We start from the raw sequence: 24,930 nt of genomic DNA, 5'->3' as shown, positions 1-24,930 counted from the left end.
GTTCAAATTAAATTTTGTTTTGGTACAGTAAGTATAGAAAAACACATTATATTGGTGTAATGTAAGTGTAAATGTCACATTCAAGACACTCACTAAATCGTGCTTTAATGGTGACATCTTCTGGTCAAACAGGAGTACAAGCAATGACAAACAACTTCAGACCCAATGTGGGTCAGTGAAACTCTCCAGTGTCAGTGCTATTACTCATTGTAAGGGACTTTAATACCTGAGGCATGTGCGTGTGTCAACAATAGATGACTTTGTCCTGAGAATATGTGACATGTCTTGGTTGGCAGCTTTGTTGCAGCTTGACTATTCTATATAAATAAAAAATCCGACTGCAGTTGCAACAAAATACCAGATGGGCATTTTTATTTGACTAGTCAGAAACAAAAACAAATTATTTCATAACTTGAAAATAAAGGTTCGCTGGTTTAGAAAATAGTAAAAAAAAAATAATAATAATAATAATAATAATAATAATAATAATAATAATAATAAATAAATAAATAAATAAATAAATAAATAAATAAATAAATTGATAAAATTTAAAAAGGGAGGGCTCAGTAGTTTCTGGAAAACCCAAGAAGGAAGTAAACTGTTGTTTTGAAAAGAACCCGGATGTGCTGTGACATTGTACATCTATATCGCCCAAGTCATCCGTTAATTATTCTACACGTTACACCCGTAGACTGTATGGGTTACACCCCTATGTGGTGTCCACAATAGTTGCACACAGATGAGAAAAAAATTATAATGCACAAAGTACTTTCTGCAACCCCTGCGGCCCAGTCTCTACGACACACATTGCGCCACACCGGGGCGCCATTTACTAGCTGCTGTGCTGCACTTCATTGAAAACATTGTCGACTGCACTAATTCAACCATCACAACAACAGCAGAAAGAGCCTAATTTGGCTGACCCGCTTGGATTACCAATGCAATCTTAATGCCAAGAAGATTATTAATGAACAGGTAATCTAGTAATCACACTTTCTGCGCATTCTGTTAACCTACAAACCTACTTCAGCACATGCCAACTCTATTTTGACACAGTCCCACAGCAAAAGTATGTGTTAAAGATGCCTACCGTTAGTTCTGCAGGTCTCTTTCTGCTTTGAAGACTGTGTCCGGTTGTTTTAATGATTTCTGACCTCGTGGTTTGCTTGATGTGCTCACATGTGGCTGGTCTGAGGATATGTGGGGCACATGGGGCATGTCCAAGCAAGTCCAGGGACACCCCGTAGCTCCTCAAATACACACACCCCCTTTTCTGTCACACTCAGGTATGGTCTACTTCTAATTGACCAACGACCTTTAAATGGCTCACGTTTACAGGGATAGATCGTGAGAAAATTAATGAAGGTTTAAACATGTGTTCAATGATAGAGATGGGGAATATTGTCAATACAGGCCTGTGCGGCAACATGTGGTCCATGCACTGAAATTCATTTGTACCACAAGGTAAGATAACTACCTGCTTCAGATAATTTCATGTAACAAATGCACTTTTTTCTTCAGTTTGTTTTACTGCAGCAAATTATGCTTCTGCTTCTTATCTCGCGGACATTTAGGATGTTATTCTTATCATAGGCAACATATCCAACACCCTACCAGATATCATAAAATATTTTATTATTTTATATCCCACGCTTTGTCACATCATCTGAAACATCATATTGTGGCTTGTGCTATCTTATCCTATCCTATCCTGTCAGGAGTCACCTTGCAGTTCCATCTTCTAGTTTCTGGCCTCTGAGAGTGTTGCAAAAGTTAATGTGCATTTGATTACGCACTGATACTTTTGTTAGGAACAGGAAAAGAGGGTCATGTTTGCAGCAACATTTTCAGTCTGCAAAATCAAGTATTGGAAATACTGATGGGGTGAAAATTGCATTGCTCTTAGAGAAGGTTAGGAGGACAGTGAGGAAAAGGACTGCCAGGCTTATCAGGAGGTAGCTGTTTCACATTCAGTGTGCGTCTGGGGAGTATTACTTTTCAGATTTGATTTTTTGATTAATAAATAACAGCATAATTTGTGTTTGCATTTAATGAATTTAAATTGAAACCTATGTTGACCAATATATTAAATCTATTTAGATTTGTTATTGTTTTTGCATCAAAAAGCAATTGCACCTACAATTAACCATCTACCCGCCCCCCAACCTGCTTTCCTGCATACACACACCTCCCTCTGTCGTAATACCCTGAAACTGCTGCTGTGTAATGTTCCTAAATGTGTTCAAGCATGTAAATCTGTGTTTTAATTCGGTTACAAGAACAGAAACAACCAATTTTCCACATGGAAGGATGAGAAAGAAGTGTGTGGAGGTAGTTTTATACTTAGTTACACCCCCAATGTGCCTCAGGCTGAAGTCTGTTCAAGTTGACTGGAATGCTTAACAACTCGTGATCCCCCACACTTGGTAGCGCCAGCCCTTAAAAGATGCTTTCTCCCCCCTATAATCCCTTTATTTGCGTCTTGTAGTCGTAGAGTAGTGTTAGATGCAGCGGTTACAAGCAGCTTTAGCTCAAATTAAATCTTTGGAAACTTGTGAGACTTAAAGAGACATATGACTCCTTGGAATATTTGATATTTTACTTTTTATTAACTTAAATGACAATGAGTAAGACTGCAGTTTTGCAGAAAAAGAGGAGAAAAGATTTTATACCTTACTTTTTAGGATTTGTAATATTTTTGTATTGCACAGTTCATCTTGTATCATTTACAGCAAAATCAGCTCAGGAAACCCACCCAGCCAGGGTGCGAAGGGATGTTGGTAAGAAATTCAGATGTTTAAATTATTTTGTGTGTGTGTTTAATATTGATATCTTAATGGTGGTTTAAATCTCCCTCAGCATCCAGAGATACTTTTCTCTGGTTTTCAGTCATGTTTGTTATGTAGCTGTAACTTCCGAGTGTTTATTTTGTGGTTTACCAAGTGTGAGTAATCAATTATGGTTCCTCAGCTGTGACAGTGTTTGCTCAGCTAATCCTCATGTCTCATTGGCATGAAATACCATGAAAGTGCCATTAAGAGATTATGAAGCAAACTCTGTTAGTGCTTCAGAATAGGCTGCTTGTTTCAGGTTTTATCAGTGATACTTCTGCCTGTGTGTTTGTGTGTGTGTGTCCTTCTCTTTCAGAGAATGAGACAGACTGCGTTGCACCACAGACCACCGAGTTTCCTGAAGGCTTCTTCACTCTACAGGAAAGGAAAGATGGAGGCCTCGTCATCTATTTTATGCTTATTTTCTACATGCTTCTGGCTGTGGCGATAGTCTGTGATGACTACTTTCTGCCATCTTTAGAAGTGATCAGTGACCGTGAGTGACATGAAATACTTTGTGTTTGTACAGTGTCTGTGTGTGTTTGTGTGTGAAGGGTGAGGGGCCTGTTGCATCATCACATGAACCATAGCCCACTACAGTGTATGAGGATAATGAGGACTTAACACCCAACTTTCTATTATAAGTTTACAAAATATGTTTGCCACCATAAGGCTAATTTTTCAACCTAAAATCATATTTTCAATATAAAAAGTTCGTGTAATTGATAATTATTTGTGAAACCTGTTTGCATGAGAGATCTCACACTCATATTAGCTGCCTCCAAAGCCAACAATTTGGGAAAATTTTAAAGTAATCAGGCTCTGTGGGTGTTGTGACACAAATATGTGGAGAGATTGTGTGACTGAACAGGTCCATTCATTCAAAATTCTGCCGTTAAAATAGTTTTCTATAGTTTTTTTTTAATGCAGAATATTAACATTTTTAATGATGTTGGTGTTGTTTCAACTATGTGTTTCTAGTAGGCCTCCATCTTGTGATTTTTTTTTCCACACAATAATCTGGAGATTATTTTTTTCAAAGAATTAATTCTAATGCAGGAAGCAAAATACTATAAAAAATATGAAAAATGGCTTCAAAAAGCTAGATAGAAATGCTTAAATATTTTGCAAAAAAAAGCAAAGTATCTTTTTTCTTTGAATAGCAGGCCAAAATTGAAATAAATATTCATGATATATGAAAGTTAGAGAAGGAAATAATTATGTTGTACAAGCTGAAAATGCCAATTCAGATTTACTTTTTTTTTTCTTTATGAACTGAGTATTTTACATGGTTATTATAGTTTTTTGGTAGGCATATGTGTATAGATATAAATTAATTACTGGTCATTGTTTGTAAGAGAAAATCAACTTCTTCACCCCCTGAAGGTAAATAAGGAGCATAACCTACAAATACAATATTTTTTTGATAATAATAATAAAAACATAAAAATACAAACTTTTCAAACATCTCTCCACTGATTCCACATTTCTCAAACTGTTTGTTTGGTGTTTTGCTTTCAGTGCACCTGTTTGCTTGAGTTTCACACTTAATTTGAACTTCCTGGTGTGTCTCGTGTCCCCCTCAGGTCTGGGGCTGTCTCAGGATGTAGCAGGAGCCACATTTATGGCAGCAGGGAGTTCTGCACCTGAACTGGTCACAGCTTTTCTGGGTAATGATCCATAATCCTATGTGTTGTTATTTCACCCTGTAATGTTGAGGATTAGTCAAGTGTTACCAGCACTGTCCGAGTTTATTACCCTCCCAATAAACTGGAATTAACTACCATATGGGGGGAAAACAGGATAAAAGGATAAACAGTGATGTTTGATAAGGCTTTTTCTACCACACTGTCCTCATCCTAAAAACTAAGATGTTCTCCCGTAAATGTGTCAGGTGTGTTTGTGACAAAGGGAGACATTGGGATCAGCACCATCGTTGGATCAGCCGTCTACAACCTGCTGGGAATCTGTGCTGCATGTGGACTCTTGGCCTCTATGGTACACCCTGACACAATCTCACACTGACACTTGGTTATAGATTACCTGTAACCACCTGTACAAAAGAGCAGCAGCTTAACTGGGTCAATGCGGAAGAAATATTGTGTACATTGTGTTTTATGAGCTGTGAAACATTAAGTTTTGTTTCCATCATCAGGCAGGCCGACTCACCTGCTGGCCACTGTTCAGGGACTGCCTGGCATACGGCATCAGTGTGGCTGCTGTTATTGCCATCATTTGTGATAACAAGGTTTACTGGTGAGTGTGTGTATGATACATCAAATCAAGCTGTTTATGGTGTCTTGTGACAATGTGAAAAAAATCAAATGGAGTACAAAACATCCTGATAGTACAGCACAATAACCAACAGATATCTTTATAGCGTGACAGTGCAGATTGATAAATGTCCACTATCATAAAGAAAGTGAGTGCAGTAGAATTCAGCCTTCATTTCAGATTCCAGTGATGGCAAACAAAAATACCATAAAATCTGTTCCAAAAAAAGACTGTTACGGTTGTATATCTTTATAAAAATAGGGCAAATAAAATGTTTGCTTTATAGAGAACACTAAAAAAGTTGTGAAAACAATGTTAGTTTGCCAAAGAGAGGAAATAACAGGAAAGTTACTGCAACTGCTTTAAAGCAGAGAAGAAGTACGTGTTTTAGATTTAGTTTTTAAAGTCAGGAATCTACCTCTGTTGTCACATAAAATGTTCATTTTATGAAAATGTTTAAATACTTTAATTTCACTCATACCATTTTTTATGCAGCAAGGTTTTAGAAATAAAATAAAATAGATATATGCTTAATATCTAGGGAGAGTTCGAAGACAGATCTCCATTCTCTGAATTAGGCCATGAGATTAACCTTTGCTATTGACTACTCACTACTTCAATTTATCCCCAGAATGTGATTTTATTGTGTTGCCAGGTATGACGCTGCCTGTCTGCTCATGGTCTACGTCCTGTACATCGTGGTCTTGTGTTTCGACCTGAACATCAGTGAGTTTGTCCTGAGGAAAATAAGCCCGTGCTGCACCTGCGTCACCAGAGAAACAGCTAAGACAGAGATTCAGCCACTGATGGGCTGGAATGATGACACCCATCTACGAGTGCACAGTCGCTCCAGGACAGACAGTGGGATCTTCCAGGATGACTCGGGATACTCCCACCTGTCTCTTAGCCTCCACGGCCTCAATGAGATTCCTGAAGGTAAAACACAGTAATGTCCACCTTGATGGACTCATTCGCTTGATGATTGACCTTTAAAAATATATGTTTCCTCTGTCCCCCCAGCAGAGCAAAGAAGTGTGTTTTCCATGCCAGAGAGTGACTTGAAGCGAATCCTCTGGGTTCTGTCTCTGCCCATCATCACTCTGCTCTTCCTCACCATACCTGACTGCAGGAGAAGGTTTTGGAATAAATGGTTCATGATAACCTTCCTCATGTCTGCTGTCTGGATCTCAGGTTTCACGTACATCCTGGTGTGGATGGTCACTGTCGTTGGTGAGATCATTGATCGACTTCATTGAAAATGTGTGTGGGTTTTTTTCTGACAAGTATAAATCAGCCCATCACTCGGTGGTTTCAGGGCAACTGTGGATCACAAGAGTTTCAAGCTTGTGAGAAAAAGGTCTCATTTGCAGAGTAGAATCACATGTTGGTCTGCTGGCTAATTCCTGAGATGCCATTGTCCTGAAAAGTTAAGAGGGGGGTTATTGGAGCTCCAGTGGGCCATGTGCCCGACCAGCCACAGCAGGATTACAGTGTGTTTCACCCCTAAGGAAACACATCATGTGAGCCTTACGTGTATATACAGAGCTATCCCCAGGCACGGGTTGAAAAGAAGCTCTATCCCCCACCTCCCCATTCACGGACATAAAACTGACCTGGGATCCGGATAAAAGGGTCGCTCCATCATGTGATGGTTGTAGGTCTACTGAAGTATAATGGGATTATTATTCTGTAGTCCTCAGATGTGCTCACATGGGAGAAGAATGTAGAGTTATGAAAGAGCAGGCATGGGACCGAGCAGGTACGAGTCATCCATGCTGAGTGTGAGGGGGAATGTGCCCTCTTTGCAGGAGTGTGATGATCCACTGGGACTTCGAGCTATGTGGTTAACACTCGGGTACCCCTGCAGATTAAGATTACTGAACAAATTTTCCCACAAAGGCCTCTGATCAGAAGTTGATTACATGGGGGACAAAAGCTCATGTCCTCAATAATTTTCCACTGTTATTGGGAGTGTGCAGCGACATGAAAAGGCGTTTATTTTGAGGGATTACACATGAAAACTGCTGAGGTTTGGTCAGGTTTATTCTGGTATCTAGAGACTTAAGTGTTTATATTTCCTCTTCACATAATGAAGAAGAAAAAGTTTTTGTTACTTAGCGATTCATTCTGAATTTAATGTTTTTAACAGCTCTAAGCACTTAGTTCAGTTAGAGGCTTACAGAAATTATCTTTGGTTGGTTAGTTGGGTTGCTGGAGGGGAATTTTGTCTTATGACCTCATTATTTCTCCAATCCGCACTACTGCCCTGCCTCCAGTGATTATTAATTAACCCTTTAACTGCTGTTTAAATCAGCTGCTTAGTTTGATGTGGCTGTTAGAGGAGGGATCTGACTCTATGTTTGGTGCTCTGTTTCCACACACACACAGGTGAGACTCTTGGCATTCCCGATACAGTGATGGGACTCACCCTGCTGGCTGCTGGGACCAGTATACCTGACACTGTGGCCAGTGTGATGGTTGCCAGAGAAGGTAAACGGAGTCCTGAATGTAGTTTTAGACCCACCATAACACATTAAATCACCACTTTTGAAATAAGAGCCAACCTCTAAATTGATTATCTGTAGGGATTGAGACTTGAATTTATGGAGTACATGTGTTTTTCTTTCCATCAGGAAAAGCTGACATGGCCATGTCCAACATTGTGGGCTCGAATGTGTTCGACATGCTGTGCCTGGGCCTTCCCTGGTTCATCAAGACCGCCTTTGTGGACACAGTCAACCCTGTAGACGTCAGCAGCAATGGACTCGTCTTTATTTCCTGCACACTCCTCCTTTCCATCATCTTCCTGTTTGTAGCCGTCCATATTAATGGATGGAAGTTGGATTGGAAGTTGGGATTAGTTTGTCTTTTCTGCTACGTCCTCTTTGCCACTCTGTCCATCCTCTATGAACTGGGGATTATTGGGAATAATCCTATAAAACTGTGCGGTGACTGAGATTTGACCTTCCCAGAACCGGAGCCATTTTGTTGGGAACTGTTAACATTCCAAAAACAACAATTCAACAAAAATATGTTAAAGTCTATAGATCTTCAAATGTCAAGAGATGAAAGCATGAAGCCACTCACATGCTTTTAAAGATAGTGTGCTGTAAAGACTTGTGCTGGTCACATCTCATGAAGAGGATGATCTTTATATATTTGAGGAAATGTGCCAAAGATCATTCAACCTGTGTGTACCAGTGAGATCCAGACTGGACTTATCATAAAGTGAAGACCTGCTATCAAGCGCTGAAATGTCTTCCGTCTTACTCAAGACCCATAAACAGAAACTGTGCCGCCTCAGGAGTGACTGCAGTGGTCAAATAAACCTAGAACCGTCAAGTCAGAGTTAAGTAATAAAGGTGTTAACTATTCACATTTGGCCTTGTCCTTCTTTTTGAGTCAGTGGGTGAGCGGAGACAAAAAGGGTCTCTGTCGACAACCTCTGATAAGATTTTATGACCTGCTCCTCACTGATTGCAAGAAAGAAAGCTGAAAGATTCACAAAAGAAAACCAAAAATTTTCCACCTCATGATGACTTTAACTTAGTTTTAAGCAGTTGTGTTAACAGAGAACCATATAGCTCACACTGGACTTCACAAAGTTCTGCAACTTGATTTGTAACACTGCCAGTAAATAAAAATGGCAAAAAAATAAACTATCACCAGTTTTCCACTGACTAGTGCACAACTCTGGCTGATAAATCTAAATCCTTTGTTTTTATTCTGTTCTTATTGCTACCGTCTAGATTAAAGTGGAATCCCTCACCTCAAGAAGCCACTGTGCTGCAGTGTTGAGCAGTAACTCATAACAGATCAAGACCTCAGGTCCACTTTACACAATGTCTACAACAACTGCAAGACTTTGATCCCAGGAGACTTTACAACCACAAGGTTTAAAAATTAAAAAGTTTATTTGTTCAAACAAATTGCCTAACAAATTGAAAAGGGTTTACAAAATGAAGATAAAAGAGCTATGTTAATATAAACAAAAAAACTGAAACAGTGGACACGGCGATATGAAGTAACTGTGTTTTTAAAACAAAACAAAAAAATCATTGGCAAGAGGGCTGAATGTGGAAGTGTGTTAGTGTGACTTCTATGAAAGCTCTAGGCGTTGCGATCAATGCGGACGTCCACTTCTCGGCCATTGATCTTGGTTCCGTTCATCATCCTGCATGCCTTCTCAGCGCTCTCGGCAGAGTCAAATCTCACTGTTCCACAGCCCTTCGACTTCCCATTCTCCATCTTGATCTCTGCAAACATTACCTGGCCTGAAGGACACAAAAGAATAAACTGTATATGTATATTATATCTGTAATTTTATCTGTAACATGTTTTATGCTTTTGATGATATATCAGATGTTTTTCAGGGGTTTGTAATCAAAGCAATAAATATATAATTCAAATGCTTGAATTTTAATTTTTAATACATACCACAGTGACTGAACTTCTCTTTCAGCTTCTGCCATGTCAAGTCATAGGACAGCTGCAACACAAATACTCAGATATTAATAATACATCAGACAACAATAGAAGTGCATCAAAAAAGCATCAAGTACAAATAAATCATAAAAATGAGGCCTAGTCTATACATCCAAACAAGGCAATCATGAACCAGTTATTTACAGCCTCTTTACCATCATAATTCATGACAAGCAGTGGTTGCTTCTTATTAAATCTCAATCAATACAGAAGGCATCAACACAGGGAGGAAATGTTTTCATCAATAATATTTAAGGTCTTAAAGATGGCTCTGTAACTCCATTCCAGCTGCTCTACAGAAGAGAGGAACTCTGATGTAAGTTACACTTACATTTCTCACAAAGATCTGACAGCCAGCTTTGGACCCAGAGCCTCGGTCTGACATGCCTCCGCCCATGTGGCCCTGTCCACCTCCATAGCCTCCGAAGCCACGGTTCATGTCCATGCCCGACATGCCCATGCGGTCAAAGCTGGAGCCCATGCGGTCCATCGACATGTTACCCATTCCACCGCCTGTAATGAAACACAACAACACAACATAATGACATTATGCACAGGCCTTCAGACTACTTTTTAATCCTGCAAAGCCTGATCATGGGCTAATAGGATAAGCAGGTTAACAACATCTGCATTTCTTCACTGCCATGCACTGAACATCACAACCCAATTTTTGTCATCTTCTGCTGCCTGCCATGAGTTTAATTTAGTGACACGTGAGTGAATGGTGTAAACACTGTAAAACTGTTAAGGTACTTTGTCACAACAAATCATTAGCTTTCATACCGAGTAAATTGTCGCAGTGACTCTGCTTGTACGGGTCAGGCAGACTTTGAGCCCGGTTGTATAACGATCAACCATCATTCTCGTGTTCAGATAAAAAAAACATCTGAATGGGTACAAAACATATGGTAACAACCTTACTTTGTATGATTTTTTTTTTAAATGTATCACAATCATGTCATTTCAGTCATGCAGATTCACATTTTAAAGAAGTACATCTTCAGTGCAGGAACTGGGTGGCGCATGTTATTTCAGTTCATGCAAATGCAGTGCATAGGGCAAACGAGCTTCCTGAAATAGGATAGTTATCAGACCGTGTAGTGATTAATTAATAAACTCTCAGCCTATCATATCACCCTCTGCTGCTGTACACATTGATATATGACAGCAATAAAGTAAAGTAATGTTATGTTTCTCTAACTCATGATGTTATCTTCACGGTGCAGGGTGCATGATGTGAATGTTAATCCCTCATGTCGCAAGCTAAAAGGAGAATTTTTTACATTATTTAATTTGTAAAATGACAGAACTACACAAATATGACCTTATATTTATTCCTGAACTCATCACTCATTTTCAGTCCTTATTCCACATTTTGCACAGGAAGCCTGTACTATTGATAAACTGCTGTCTGACAAACCGTGTCACGATCATTCTACTTGATTTGTTCATCTCAAGCAGCCAAGTTTAAACTGATCAATAATTTATTGCTCACCTGCAGTTAATTCTGAATCATAAACGAAACTAATACAGTCCCTCTGCGGCAGGTGTTGCCACAACACCATCCTTCATACTGTCAATGTGAATCACCATTGAGCTTTCTTCAGCATGTATCACAAAGCAGTGCTTAAAGGGTAACACATGTCACCATCTGATAGAAATACAGCCTCTCTGACTATTTCCTTTTCTTATTACCCATCATCTATTCAGCAAAGCATGACACCTAATGATTTTTACATCATGATATGCAAATATTAGGATCTCAGTCTGAGTTATTGGCAGTTTAAACCATCAAAAGACCATAAAGTTGTGAGGGCTATTAACTTTAAATGTCAACAATAATAAAAGCGGCCAGTGGCTCTTCTAGAGATCTAAATGCCACTTACTACTTCTTCCAAACCTAATGTGTTTCTATAAAGGAAGAACTGATGAACACTACAGTCAAAAAGCAGGTGTGAATGGAATAATATATGTACCTAATCCAGTCCCCATGTGCCCAATGCCACCACTGCTCATGCCTCCGCCAAAACCTCCACCTACAGGACAGATCGCAGGTTAATGCAGATTAGTGGGGACCATAGAACAATAATCACGCAGCAAACAGCTGGACGACAGTGAAACACAATCACTCCCTGAACCCTATCATAACCAGAACCAAACAACGCAGAGAGACATGCATACCCATCATCTTGTTTGGCGTTTGGTATGAAAGAATTCAGGGTTGCCTAAGGTCAGGCAATGACTCACCCATTCCTCCAAAAGAGTCCCCAAACCCTCGGCTCATTGACATGTCACTGTGGCCAAAGTCCCGATCTATTCCACCCATTGCTGATCTGTACATGTCTTGAAAAAGGATAAACCAACGTTAATCTTGTGTTGCCAATTACCCTTGCTGGTAACTTCTTTCAAACCGCAACACTGTAAAGTGAGAAGGTAATTACACTCACCTCCCATCCTTCCCACTGGTGCCATGTCTCTGCCTCCATAACTGCCCATGCTGCCCATGTTATCCATGCCCCCATAGCCTCCGGTACCACTCATTCCTGAAATCAGAGAAATACATTCTTGGAAGTGCTCACCAAGTCTTCGAGTCAAACTTAAAAACAGCACAACACTTTACCTCCTCCAAGTCTGTTCATTCCACCACAGCCTTGGGCATCCATACCTGTGACAGAAGACAAGGTCAGTTAGGCCAAATGTTATTACACACAAACCTGATGAGACCTGTGCAGATGTCTTTAAAAGAACAAGGTCAAGAGAGGTCTACAACATGGTAGTTTAAAAGTTATGTTTCCCGGTCAGGAAGTGATCTGCTTCTCTTATCTCTTTAACCCATATTGAGACACTTTCAGGGTCAAAAGATGAGCCATGAAATTGTCAGCGAAGTCTTAATGACCAAATGGTTTACATATCAACTCTGTATGCTAGTCAGTGGGTTTATTATATATACCAGACTTATGTTCAGACTCCTCTACTGGCTCCTCAATGTGATGAGCAGTGACCAGAAATTAACCTGATTCTCTTTTATAAGCAGTGTCCAAAGACAGGGACTGCATTCTGGCACAGACTGTGATGTATTAGAAGAGACACACTTAGACCTTTTCTTGCCAAACATAACTTTGAGTGTTTGTAAGGTGACTGACCTCCAGGCCCCATGGAGCTCATTCCTCCTCCACTGCTCAGGCAGTTGGCATTTATAGGCTGCCCCCTTGGTCCAAGTCCCATCCCAATGCCACCAAGACCCCCTGCACAAAAACAAACAACGAAAAAGAAAAATTAACTGTTTCAATCACTGCCACAAACTGCAAAGTCAATAACATAGGGTTTCCCAAAAGTCTTTGAGTGTCAGTCACTGTAAACTTTTAGCCAGCTGACACTGGGTCATTCAAAACTAAGGACATGTGTTTATATGATCTTTATATAAATCATTGAGTAAAACAAACATATTTCAAACATCAAATACACTATATGTAAAATGCTTTTTGTAGTCTGGGTACTGTCTACTTACAATGTATCTGATAATCAGTGTTTTATTGCAGAAAGCTTGTCATGTTTGGATAAAAGCTAAAAATCTATTTCAACTTGGCATGGGGCAACAACTTGTGTTTATTTTTCGTATAATGAAGAGCAATACATGAAAGCAACTTAGCCTTTGCTTTGATGAGATACTGCCTCCACATCCCAGTATCTCTTAAACTGACAATATTAATGCTATACCCAATTCACCAAGCTTATTATAGAGGATATGAACTCAGCATCAAACACTGGCAAGAGGATTACAGCATGCTTACGTGGTAACTGAGAAGATTTCTCCACTTGACGGAAATCATCAGCGGGAATAGATTTCTCATCCTAGAAAAGCCACACACAAATGTTAAAGTTCTGCTTTCAATTATCTGTACTTCAAATGATAACAACGTTAAATACACATACCATTTTGACGTGCATCTGTCTGTCAAAGAGCATCTGTCCATTGAACATGGCTGATCTTTGAATCAAGGAGAAGTTCACAGTAGAAAATAGAGCATTGTTTCATGTACGTTTCAGCTTTGGTGTTTAACTCTGAAGGATACATATAGCCTGGACGGCCTCCAGTGGCTGCTCAAAAGTAACAGTTCCCATCCCGCGGCTCTTGCCATCTTTATCTTCCTTCACATCTGCTCGTTTCACAACACCTGCCATTCCAAACACCTCTTTTAACTTCTTCCAGCCCACCTTAAAATCCAGCTGTAAAAAAAAAACAAAGTAAAACATTATTCTTTTAAAATCACCCGCAGATATCATCACCAGCAGATATTATCACCAGCTAGTTTGGATAATATTCATTACTATGTCCTCACATTAGCCACAAACACAGTGCTGCCCAGTCGTCCAGCTTGCAGTGCATGGATGATGTCATGTGGGATGTTGGGGTTGTTGGCAATGAAGTTTGGGATGTTCATCCCACTGGGCCCCATGTCTTGCCCACGACCGCCCTGTTGACTTCCTCCAATGCGCTGCAACACACGCCGAGCGTGTTCCCCATCAGGGTCCTTAAAAAGAGAAAATAAAGCTTCGATTCTGATGATGCACAAATACACTGCCCTAAAAATTGCTTTGGATTGTGAACAAGTAAAGACCAAAATTAAATCTTTTACTTGTGTTTAGTTCTTACCTCCTTGATGTTGAGTGGCCTTCCACTTAGGTCATGCTTATTCATAGTTTCTATTGCCTTCTTAACAAACTCTTCATCTCTGAACTCAACCACACTGTTAAATTGGGAAAACAAGGGCGTCAGAAGAGCACAAGCAAGTGCAAATGAAAAATTTAGAAATTTTAATAACTGATTAATTTCTGCAGTGCCTTACCCACAACCCTGCGCAAGATGGTAACACGTGAATCCAGGCAGCACATACATCCACAGCCAAGGAAGTAAACAAAGCACAGTTAGTTTTGGGCTAGAGCTAAAAAAACATTAAAATCTTCAATATTAACATGCTTCTAGGATATAATACAATGTCGAACAAAACATATTTTCCACTCTGGCTTGTGCCATTAGTTTTTTGGTTGTGTTAAAGTTGTCTTACAATAACTCAAAGACACATATCACTATTTTGAAACTTTTAGACATGAAATACTTAAAAAGTAAATTGATCAAGATAACATTTTCAAATTTTTCCAAATAATGAAGCATGTACTAAACCTTTACATAGCTACCTAACAAACATTTTAACGTTATGGACTGGGTATCAATGAAATATTACAAAAACAATGTAAATATTCAGTACAATGTTTGAAGTTAAGTTTTACCAATTCACCTGGGAAAAATATTGTGGTCAACATTTGTTTCTTTAATATATATAACATAACAATAAAACCATTACAGGATCTTTCAAGGCTGTTTGTTCCTTTGAAGAGAGAGCTGTGCCATATAACAGAATTGTAAAGTAAGATTTTGAGACATGAGGGTCAATCCATAAACAAATCACACAACCCACATTTCCCTTTGGAAAATGGCCAAACAAACGAACTTTTACACCAATTGAAATAACAACAACAAAAGCAAAAATGTACTCTTAGAGGAGTTCGTTAGGCTGGTTTTCCAAAATCAACAGGACATCTCCCTTTCAAATGAGAATCAATCATTGGCCATCTATCAGGCTCTAAACACAACCTTCAGTATCTCCAGTTCAGTAACTTGGAAAGACCCAAAGGATCAGAACCTAAATGAGCACTTAATTAATGAGAGCCTGCTGAGGGCTTTTAAAACCTCGTGCAGCAAGTTGGCCACATCACTTACCCTTGACTTTCCTTCTGCATCCTTAAAGAGCTCCACGTATGTAACCTCACCAACTACATGAGACATACAAAAGGAAAAATACCAAAAGAACAAAGGGATTTAAGTCACCAAGTCTTCAAGTCGCCGTAGGCCTTGGCAATGCCGCAACAGGTGGAAATGTCCCATTAATGATCAACAGTCAGCCCAGACCAACATCCCACCAGACAACACCATGCCTTTCTGGGCAGTGACTGAGACACCCAAAGGCCAAGGCCAGAGAGAAACACAGCTATATCAAACCTGGGAAATTCAAAAGACTTCAACATGATCAGTTTGTCAACAGATTCCATTCATAGCAATTGAGAGTTTGAAGCTGTCCTTTGACCTTTCAAAAGGCCTCTTACACCCCCTTAATTCAGAAAAATGAAACATTACAATATTTTCATTCGTGTCATCAAATTCACCTAGCAACAGATCAACAAAATCATTCAACAAGCAATTCTACAACAGATTTGAGGTTACATTTTGGAGCTGACAATGCCTTAATACAAGTGACAAAGTAACTGAGTTTATCTTCCTTTTCTCACAGACATATCAGCCCAAAACTAAATTAATGTCCATCCAAAAAATAAGAATTATTGAAAACTCCAATAACCTGCTATCACTGTAAGTTGATTCCCTACGATCTTCACAGAAAGCTACACACTTATTTACTAATACTGGAAGCAAGATGCTCCGTCAAAGTAAAAAGGGTCAATAACTTCTAATCAGATGTAGAGATAGAGAGAAAGGAAGACATCACCCCCAAAACGAGGACTTTACCTTTCTCACGCATTAGATCTTTAATTGCCTGCCACTTCATATCATATGGGATGTTGCTGATGAACACCCGGTTCCTATGGGAACCCTTCTTTTCTCCACCATGTTTGTCTTTGTAGGGATGGAAGCGGCTTCCTCTTCTACTCCCAGAAGACTTCTCTTTAGCGTCATGCTTTTCTTTGGGGAGCTTAGTGTCGCCAGCATCCCTGAAACAAGCACAAAGTTGCAGTCAAGAGTCTTCCTCAAAACCACATAGAAATGTCACAGTCTTGTCTTATATGAAAATATCAAAACGTGCAAATTTTATATGTAAATCAAATTATTATCATGTATTTTGACAAAGTATATGTTGTCTTCAACACCGAATAAATAAAGGACTTTTAAAAATGTAACACTGCTGACAAGTTATTTTAGGAGCGAACAGTCTTTTAGGTAGCATATTACCAACATTGTCAGGACAAAATAAGTGCACATAATATGAATAACCATTTTAATGTTATTCTTTCAATCTCCTAGAGTTTGCAGATCACTTTTAAAGGGGTGCTATGGTCAAGAGTGGTAGCAACACATTCCAACAAAGTTACAACCTTTTCCAAATGTAAAAATATGTCGACATATTCTGGACCACGTAACACAAAAGTCATCAATCAAAGCATCTACAGACATACATTATGAATACTATCCAAAGGACTCTGCAGATAAATTCGTGTAGTTTGAAAATAAGTACAAGGACCGCTAATACTCGTTTTCACAATACAGCATTGCGCATACATGAGTAGCTGAGTACACAATGTTACTAGGGTTAGCATAGCATGGTAACTCGTGCATTTCAGATGAAGTGTAACAGGGATTTTAACACAGCTTGTTTATACTTTTACTCAAATAATTTTAAGGTTGCTTTAATTTTTTGCGACATTATCTTGATTAAACAAAGGATTCCATTTAGTGTTGCAATAGCACTGGTGCACATTAGCCTACACAACGACGGAGATTAGCAGGCAGGCGGCCCAATACAGTTTGTTATGTAGTACAGCAAAACAACTCCCGGTTGGAGTAAATCAAGCATTCATAGCATTTTTTGTAAAATACTGGCTATGTGACCTTTATTCATCAAACCAGGTGTTACTAGCGTTAGAAAACGTATGTAGCAGGAGTCTTGGTTAACAATGGCTAATATTTCGAGACTCCATTTTAGCTTAGCTGGACAGCATCTGATCAGATTTTTACTCACGGTTTCACGCCATTTGGGGTTTCTTGAAATGTTTCCTCTGGGTCAGACTTCTCGGGTTCTGTAACAACTGATTCTTGTTCTTGCTTTGCCTCTTCATCGAGAATTATAACATCTGCCATGTTGCTGTTAATCGTGCCCAACACAGCTCACGAAGCCCATGAAGCTACGCAGTTCAAAATGTGTAGTGGGATTTGCGCAGTTAACGCGAGACTTGGGGGATGTTGCTAGGCAGCCGGGAGAGAATTGGAGGAGATAAATTAAGCAACGTGATTCCTCGGAGAAAATGAGACAATTGGATGAAAAAGTAAGTAAAATGAGAATAAATAAAGAACTTACAACGTGGGGGCAGAAAGGGACCCTTAAAACTGTTGCATTCATTCTTTTTTCTGAGCTCACCAAAGACTTAGGGCCTTAAAAACCCTTATGCCATTAAGTCCCTAATTCTCTCCTAATGTTGTTTAGCTAAACATAAGTGCAGATGAGCATTTCACTTCCCCAATTGATTGATGCAATTTTTTTTTCTCGGAAAACTTTAGGGAAGTTTCTGAATCTAAAGTGTCCGTGCCTTCTGCACTCCAACATGCTTACATCTGAGCATTTAAAACTTACTTTTCAACAATTGCCAATAGTTGAAACTTAAGTTTTAAAGGTTTTTCCAAGGGTTTTAAGGGCAAAACTAATCTGACTTTACCTTGGGGGTCAAATTGTTTGATTTAAATGTGTGCCAGACAGATGCATAGGCCTAATCCAAAATTCATTCAGCATACAGGAAAGTTAATTTGACCTGAATGTTTTTGTATCTTAAGTTTCATGTAATCCTCGCAGCTACCAAAAGATTAAAAGTGTTGATTTATGCACCATACAGCCACAAACTGAAAAGCTAATGTGTAGTGGATTTGTTTGACATGTGACAAAATCGAAAAGTTATTCTTTGACATTCATTACAGAACACGTGCTAATCTGTAGATAAAAATCTGGTCCTTTAATATGAAAACACTTCCTTGAATGCTTGTTGTTTTATCGCTTACACCCCCCAGGTGAATTAAGTACAATCAATTCAACTCGTTAAAATAAAGCTGGAATATAATTTTCCCTTATATTTTCTGTATGTGATCCAGTTGTCAGCTAAACTGAGTGAGTGCTGATTATTCAGTCAATGCGGTAGCTTTACATTGGCAAGCGTGTAGTATTCATTCTTCACTGAAGCAAGAGTAAAACATTGGATGATTTTATACTGGCAACTCTGTTTAAGCTTTCTTGAAAACACTTTTTCCAGAAAATGTTCTTTTTGCTTGAAGGTCATCTTAGTCCGGATTGGATATTTTTTTATATGACTATCTTAAAGCCAACAATAACCCATACCCTAAACTCCATTATACTGTGTTAATGCTGGATTTCTGATAGCATCATTTTCTTTCCAGACCACAAATAGAGGTGCAAAACTGTTCATGGTCACAGTTTAATAGCTGTATATACAACTGCTCCACTAATTTTCTTGTTACATAGGCCATATGTCTTTACTAATAGTATTTAGAAGATTGTACTCTGCATATTCTCTGTAGCTGGAACCTCTTTTCAAAATGGAAACTGCAGTGGACAATGCATATTTAATTTAATTTGAGTCTTTGGGGGATTCACAATTGCTGCAGGCTTAATGGGATATCTAAAACATGTCTATTTCCACTGCATTTGTCTTTGTACTTTCTTGTATTAACTAAATTATATTAATATGCATGCATTCATTATCTTTAAGTGGATATACTATGAGAGCAGTTCACAGAACTCTTGTTTTATAATGCACCATATCAGCGTTGTTCCTGGCCTGTTGTTCAGACGAGATTAAGATATAACTATCTTTATCCTTTTGTCCTGTGGACACTGGGGAGTCTCCTAATGCACTTTATGCAACAGGTTGAAGTTGTCTCAGCAGTTCCCAGTCCAAAGCACATTAGGACACCTTGACCAATGAGAGAAAGCACGTCTGCTTGTTCTGACTGTTGATGGATACAATAAAAGCTATTCAGAGGTAAATTTCCAAATGTAATTTATTGGAGTTTTGTTCATTTTTAACTTAATGGTCTGGTGACATCTCATTTTCCTGGAAATTTATTTGGATTGTCACCCTATTGTGCTGTGACCTGACAGTTTTTCATTTTGACCTTGTCTTCCAAATTGACACAAGGCCAGTGAGGTAATGTCTAATAATTTTATTGGCTGCACAGTGTTACATCCCCTCATCCAATTTGCAAGAACTGTCCTTGAAATAAATGTGAAATAAAAATGTGCTTGTGAGAAGCTGAGTCAGTCGATAAATCACTGCAGTGCCATGGTATCTTTTTCTACCCAAATATGTCCAAGTATTAATAGCACAGCAGGAGCAGAAATTGCTGCTGACCCAAGAAAAGGGAGAGATCAAAAGACACTGCAGTGGCTCAAAAAAAGACTTAAGAACTATGAAGTAAAAGTAACTGTGAGGGAGGAAGTTCACCTCTGTGTTTGGATTCTCCCAGGGAATTCCTCTGCTGTTCGACAGATAAAGAAAAATTGAGCTCTCTCTTAAGCCATAAATTATTGTACATCAAATGTGTGATGACCATCTCCCTGGTGGCTCGGGTTATCCTTAGATCCGAGTCACTGCACCACTATGACAGATACTCTACATTGCTGATATGAATTTGCACTGCATACCAACAAAACAGATGGCTAGACGCTTCACTGCTGCATTCTGTTACACCGGGGCAATCAGATGACCTATACAATACTTCTTTTAATTCAGTACAAGTCCCTGCTGCTTGCTCAGGGAGCTTGCATTTTGTAAGCCTTTAAGCAGGAGGGCTAATTCAATTTGACCACAGCAAACTGCACCAATTAAAAACACATCGTCAAACCAGGCTTGCAGGATATTGCTGTGCTGTACCAAAAATACCTTTGCAGCAGCATTTACTGGCCAGGAGCAGTAAGAGGCAGCATTTCTCCCCCTGGCTGAGTCGTGGTATTCCTGTCACATTTTGGTGGAGTCATTTTTAGAAAAGCCAAATAAACCAGGGAGGGGAGAGTGAAGAGGAAGGGAGTAAAAGAAGAAGAGGCAGATTGCTTGTTTTGCTGCTGCATCCTTTACTGGTGTTGCTGAGAGGGAGGGAATGTTGTGAATGAGTGAGGCACCAGAGCATCTGAGTGAGACTAACAAGTGGTTGCCATGCAGCAGGAGCAAGCGTGCGTGCTTCTGGAGGGAGAGATAGAGAAACAGAATGATAATGAGTAGGAGGCAGCAAGTAAGGGAGCATGAAGAGAGGAGCTGTTTCTTTGGGAGGAGGACACATATCAGAGCTTGATCCAGCCTCATTTCTGCGTTTATGTCTCGCTTTTTGTTTAGATGAGAGGCTAGCCTAGCGCGTCCAGTCTGCCAGCAATGGATGGATTAATGGATACGTGTCTGACAGCTCCAGGGAAGAGGAGTTGCTTGGAGGAATCAGCAGCAACAGGTCTGTAAGGATGGAACGATAATGACGGTGAGATGCCTGCTTTTTCTTCCCTCAGACGTCCTCACTAAAAAAATCTGTCAATGCAGTCTCTCCCTCCTTCACCCTACCTACCCCTCTCTCCCTCTCTGTCCCTCACTCTGGGCATACTTGTGCAGTCTCATCATTCCACTTCCATCTCCTTTGCCTGTCTTCTCTGTTCAATCCCGTGTCTCTGTCTACATGTAACCTCCCTCTCCAGTCCAGCCCCTCTCCCTGCCTCTTCTCCTCTCAGTCAAGCCACCTGCTGCTTGTGTTCATGTGAAAAATTTTGGTGGAAAAGAATGACAGAGGCAGACTCCCACTTGTGTGACCACACCAGTTGTTATGATGATGTTTGGTCCAGCACGGTCGCTGTCTTGTTAAATTGAATTACACTGTCTGGCAGGCATCTGCTTGCACGCAACAGGTTAGAGAGAGCCCTTTCCTAGTAACTGAACATATGTAACGTCACATCTTCATTGTTGATATCTCACTGCTTTGCCTGTGTTTAACTGCTGGCTATGCACTGCGACACACTGTTATTGTAAACCGGACTTAAAGGAATAAAGCTGAGGCACTGGCTTGTATTCCCGAGCCTGTTTTTCTGCAGTATCCCCCCACTTTTCTGTTTGCCTTTTGTCATTTTTTCCCTAATTCCCAGAGGGGCAAAGTGAGAGAGGGATCAGGGAAGTCTTGGGACATTTGTTTGATAACACTTTCAGAAGAGGCTATTTATAGATATACCAGTAATCTCTTCATATTTCATGGCCAGATCATTTACAAAAGATTTAACTCTCGTTCCTATATACGCATCCTTATTTCTCAAAGCCGACGCAGTGTAATCATTGAGTATGATGATATTTTAATAGGTTTATTGAGCGGATCCTTTCTGCACTAAGGCAGCACTAATGGGAAGCCTTCATGCTATCTCTGTGCAGGTAACATGCAGGCTTCCAAACGCCTGACCCTATCAGAGGAGAGATGAGGCACCCAGACGTCGGTTTACCATGTGTAGCGTCCACTACAACCACTCCCTTGCTGCTATGAGCGGAAACGACATGATGGCGCACTCTCTGACTCTGGAGCAGAAAACGGCATTCGCCTTCGTGGGGATGCTGCTGGTGTTCCTGGGGCTGCTGATAGTGAGGTGTTTCAGGATCCTGCTGGACCCCTACAGCAGCATGCCCTCCTCCAACTGGGCCGACGGCATCGAGGGACTGGAGAAAGGGACGTTTGAGTACGCCCTGACTTAACACAGGGACAACACATCCATAGATGTCCTATAAAACAGAAATGCCTAGAGATACATGGACACAAATACACTGACACACATGAGCCACAGCCCTGCACCTGCCACTGACACGCCACCTAGACATCTCTCTGTGACTTTCTAACCCAAGAGACAAAAGCTGTGTATGTTGTTAAATGTGTGTGTGCTGTTTAGATCAGAGCCTCTCTGCTATGTGTGACTACATGTCCGTCGTTGTGTGTCTGAGCGAATGTGCGGCAGATACTGTGTCATATTTTTTTGTCTCTGAATCTGCCAGGGAGTGTGCAATTTAGCTGAAGCTCCCTTTAACCCAAACTTACAAGTTGAATGTCTGTAGAGGCCTCTAAAGAAGGATGTTTATGGGACATGTTAAGAGATTATTCAGATGGTAGTTTGAAGACTCAGGGACAAGATTCCTTCTGTGAACGGGAAACAGAGCAGTTGCACCTCTGCAAAGCCGATCTGTTCTGCACAAGAATGTACATGGTTGGATACAGGGTATTATGTCAAACTAGTGCTTCGTGGACCTACTAAATCCAGTCTGATGGTGATCTAAAGGATGCTACTGCTGTGTTTTTGAACAGATTGGTCCTCTTGGTGCATGGGAAAGGCAACTGGGCAAACTGTGATTTACATTGTGGTGTTACTGTTTCTAATGATGCAAAAACATCTCTCAGAGTTTGTATTGCTGCTGATGGTGTTCTGTTTGTTGCCACGATTATATGTTTGAGCTAAAGAAAAAAACACGACTGTTTACTTTTGACAGTATGTCTGTAGAGATACACGATAATAGCTGATTTATGGACTGTCTGTGAAGCGTTCTGTCTAAAGGTTGGCTTTCGCGACCAAGCCAAAGAACTTTGAAAGGGGACGAGGATTTGCAACTAGGAGGGACTCTTTCTCTCTTTCTCTCTCTCAGCGCTGCTAGTTTTTCTAATGAAAAGGATAAACTCTCACTACCTGTCTGCAGAGGAAAGGTCACATGGAAAACAGGGGTGGGATGTCTGTCAGCGCTTCACATGGACGTCTTTTTCCTCCGTCTCTCAGCCATCCTCACTCTTCCTCACCTGCTCTCTTCCTTCCAGACAGAGGAGGACAGGACAAGAACTGCAGACTGGTCAAACTGTTTCTTTGCTAATTCTTACGGTCTACGGTTTCTCCTTAGTGCTGTGAATCTGCCTTACTGTGACCTTCAATGGGTTTATGTGCCTTCATCTAGATACATTAGAGCACCTGGTTGTTTGAGTGTGTGTGGTGTGTGAATGTGAGTGTGTGGCATATCATGATGACAGATAGTACATCTCCTGACCTGTTGCTTGCTCAGCTGGTGGTAGAGATTTCTCATTGATATAGATTTGATTCAATTATGTGAAATAAATAGAATTTCTTCACTTTAAGACACTGTTGGTCAAATCTTTGCACTTTGGGGCAACTTTGGCTTCGGACTCAGCTGGAATTTATTGGTTGCAGAATGTAGCAGATGAAAATGACAAGCAGTTTTGTTGTCTCTGTATCAAAACTCAGGCAGTAGTTATCGAACGTTGCTGCTGCTGGAAGAAAAGGAAGCAAAGGAATTGATTCTCATACAGGGATGTTTATGTGTATGTGAATGGAGTATCAAGAGAAAGGGGCCAATGTAGCAGCAAAAGTGATGTGCACAGGTTTTCAATCAGTGACACTCTCATAATGATAAAGCTGTAGAGCACACCGGCTTTTCCTCTGGTGACCAGTTCAATTTCAAAGACCAGGAAACCATGCACACCTCCCTTGACACACATCACTCATCAGGAATGCATTATTGCACCATTATCTCCATCACCTATGTGACATCCTTATCTGGAATCTATTTTTAGTGGAAAAAAACACTGACCGCCTCTTTGCTTGGCCTACAGGCCCACTAACCTTACAGGGAACACTAACCAGCCAGTTACGACAGACATAAAACCATAACGTTTTAAAGCATGTGCTTTTCATTGTCTTTTTGTTTCTGGATGTGCTCTCAGGTCATATGTTGTCTGAAGTTTATGTGAAATACTATAAACTGCTTCGCCCGACTTTGACCTGTGAAGAAGGGTTAAGACAACAGATCACCTTTTTTTTCACACCCTCGTTTGGAACAGCTTGAAACAGGGCCTCCAGTTACAGTTACTCTGCTTATTTCAAGTGATTTACTTATTTTGTTTGCACAAAGCAAACAGATTTTGCAGACAATCAAAATGTTTTGAAGGCAGAAGCGGTTAGAGATCTAATGTAATTACACTTTGGCAGGTGGATGTAAAGATAATAGGACCTGAGTGCTTTCAGAACCCTTGTTACACAGTGAAGGACCAGTGAGTCAGCTGAATAGTGGACCTTAGCTTTTGCTGATTATCAATCATCAGTTTTATTACTTGTGGTCTTCGGACTTCACAAGCTTTGTCCTTGATTTGTTGTGATAAGACTCAGGCGCAAGGCCTCTCTAATAAGAGGATGCAAATACTTTTAAAGGAGTAAAAGCGTAACATTTATTTAGTACAGTGATTTCCAAAACAGGTCTGTGTCGCCAAGTTATTTCACCATCATCATTACTAAAAGTTTGTATTGTTCTTATTTGCTTTTATGTAACTTTTAATATTATAACTAAAAAAGATAAATACTGAGAACCAGAGGAATGCTGCTGTGTCTCAGGAGCTCAGGCTGGGTTGGGTTTCAGATGCAACACCTTAAAAAGACAACGGATCAGTCAATGATTAACCAGAGTTACATATGAGTGTTTTATAACA

At 40.0% G+C, this 24,930-nt stretch overlaps 3 protein-coding genes and 1 long non-coding RNA gene across 7 annotated transcripts in view; 2 read left to right on the top strand and 2 right to left on the bottom strand.

The window, feature by feature from the left end:
• The window catches only part of LOC141787879 (uncharacterized), a 76,085-nt gene extending 74,855 nt beyond the window's left edge, over window positions 1-1,230 (bottom strand). The window contains exon 1 of the long non-coding RNA XR_012598097.1: window positions 1,091-1,230. This is a non-coding gene — a long non-coding RNA (uncharacterized LOC141787879). The remainder of the gene's footprint in view (window positions 1-1,090) is intronic.
• Window positions 816-8,945, top strand: slc24a5 (solute carrier family 24 member 5). Of its 2 annotated transcripts, none has more exons than XM_074666570.1 (9): window positions 816-975; window positions 3,148-3,327; window positions 4,418-4,501; window positions 4,726-4,829; window positions 4,987-5,087; window positions 5,761-6,041; window positions 6,126-6,335; window positions 7,494-7,595; window positions 7,739-8,945. In XM_074666570.1, the coding sequence occupies exons 2-9, from the start codon at window positions 3,246-3,248 to the stop codon at window positions 8,059-8,061; spliced, it is 1,287 nt and encodes a 428-aa protein (XP_074522671.1). In that variant the 5' UTR covers window positions 816-975; window positions 3,148-3,245; the 3' UTR covers window positions 8,062-8,945. The 2 variants fall into 2 exon arrangements, with proteins under 2 accessions (XP_074522671.1, XP_074522670.1); XM_074666569.1 differs by lacking the exon at window positions 816-975 and adding an exon at window positions 2,618-2,780 and having other exon boundaries at window positions 6,129-6,335.
• Window positions 8,946-9,000: 55 nt separating this feature from the next.
• myef2 (myelin expression factor 2) lies at window positions 9,001-17,615 on the bottom strand. The gene is made up of 17 exons (XM_074666571.1): window positions 17,399-17,615; window positions 16,171-16,373; window positions 15,370-15,422; window positions 14,438-14,445; window positions 14,245-14,338; window positions 13,931-14,122; window positions 13,664-13,817; window positions 13,524-13,573; window positions 13,382-13,442; window positions 12,734-12,835; window positions 12,211-12,255; window positions 12,038-12,133; window positions 11,838-11,933; window positions 11,567-11,626; window positions 9,922-10,103; window positions 9,543-9,594; window positions 9,001-9,379 (listed from the first exon to the last, which is right to left on the bottom strand). Exons 1-17 carry the CDS (start codon window positions 17,515-17,517, stop codon window positions 9,216-9,218), a joined length of 1,731 nt encoding a protein of 576 aa, XP_074522672.1. The 5' UTR covers window positions 17,518-17,615; the 3' UTR covers window positions 9,001-9,215.
• A 2,774-nt stretch (window positions 17,616-20,389) lies between these two features.
• Window positions 20,390-23,565, top strand: ctxn2 (cortexin 2). 3 transcript variants are annotated; one of them, XM_074666009.1, is made up of 3 exons: window positions 20,400-20,670; window positions 20,772-20,907; window positions 21,837-23,565. In XM_074666009.1, exon 3 carries the CDS (start codon window positions 21,906-21,908, stop codon window positions 22,149-22,151), a length of 246 nt encoding a protein of 81 aa, XP_074522110.1. In that variant the 5' UTR covers window positions 20,400-20,670; window positions 20,772-20,907; window positions 21,837-21,905; the 3' UTR covers window positions 22,152-23,565. The 3 variants fall into 3 exon arrangements, with proteins under 3 accessions (XP_074522111.1, XP_074522110.1, XP_074522109.1); XM_074666010.1 differs by having other exon boundaries at window positions 20,390-20,880; XM_074666008.1 differs by having other exon boundaries at window positions 20,400-20,907.
• The last annotated feature ends 1,365 nt before the right edge of the window (window positions 23,566-24,930 follow it).

The sequence above is a fragment of the Halichoeres trimaculatus genome, unplaced genomic scaffold, assembly GCF_033239565.1.
Source record: "Halichoeres trimaculatus isolate MK-OKI-2021-1 unplaced genomic scaffold, fHalTri1.1 fHalTri1_scaffold_3, whole genome shotgun sequence".
In the NCBI taxonomy this organism is placed as follows: Eukaryota; Metazoa; Chordata; class Actinopteri; order Labriformes; family Labridae; genus Halichoeres; species Halichoeres trimaculatus.
This window is presented reverse-complemented; position numbering and strand designations above follow the sequence as displayed.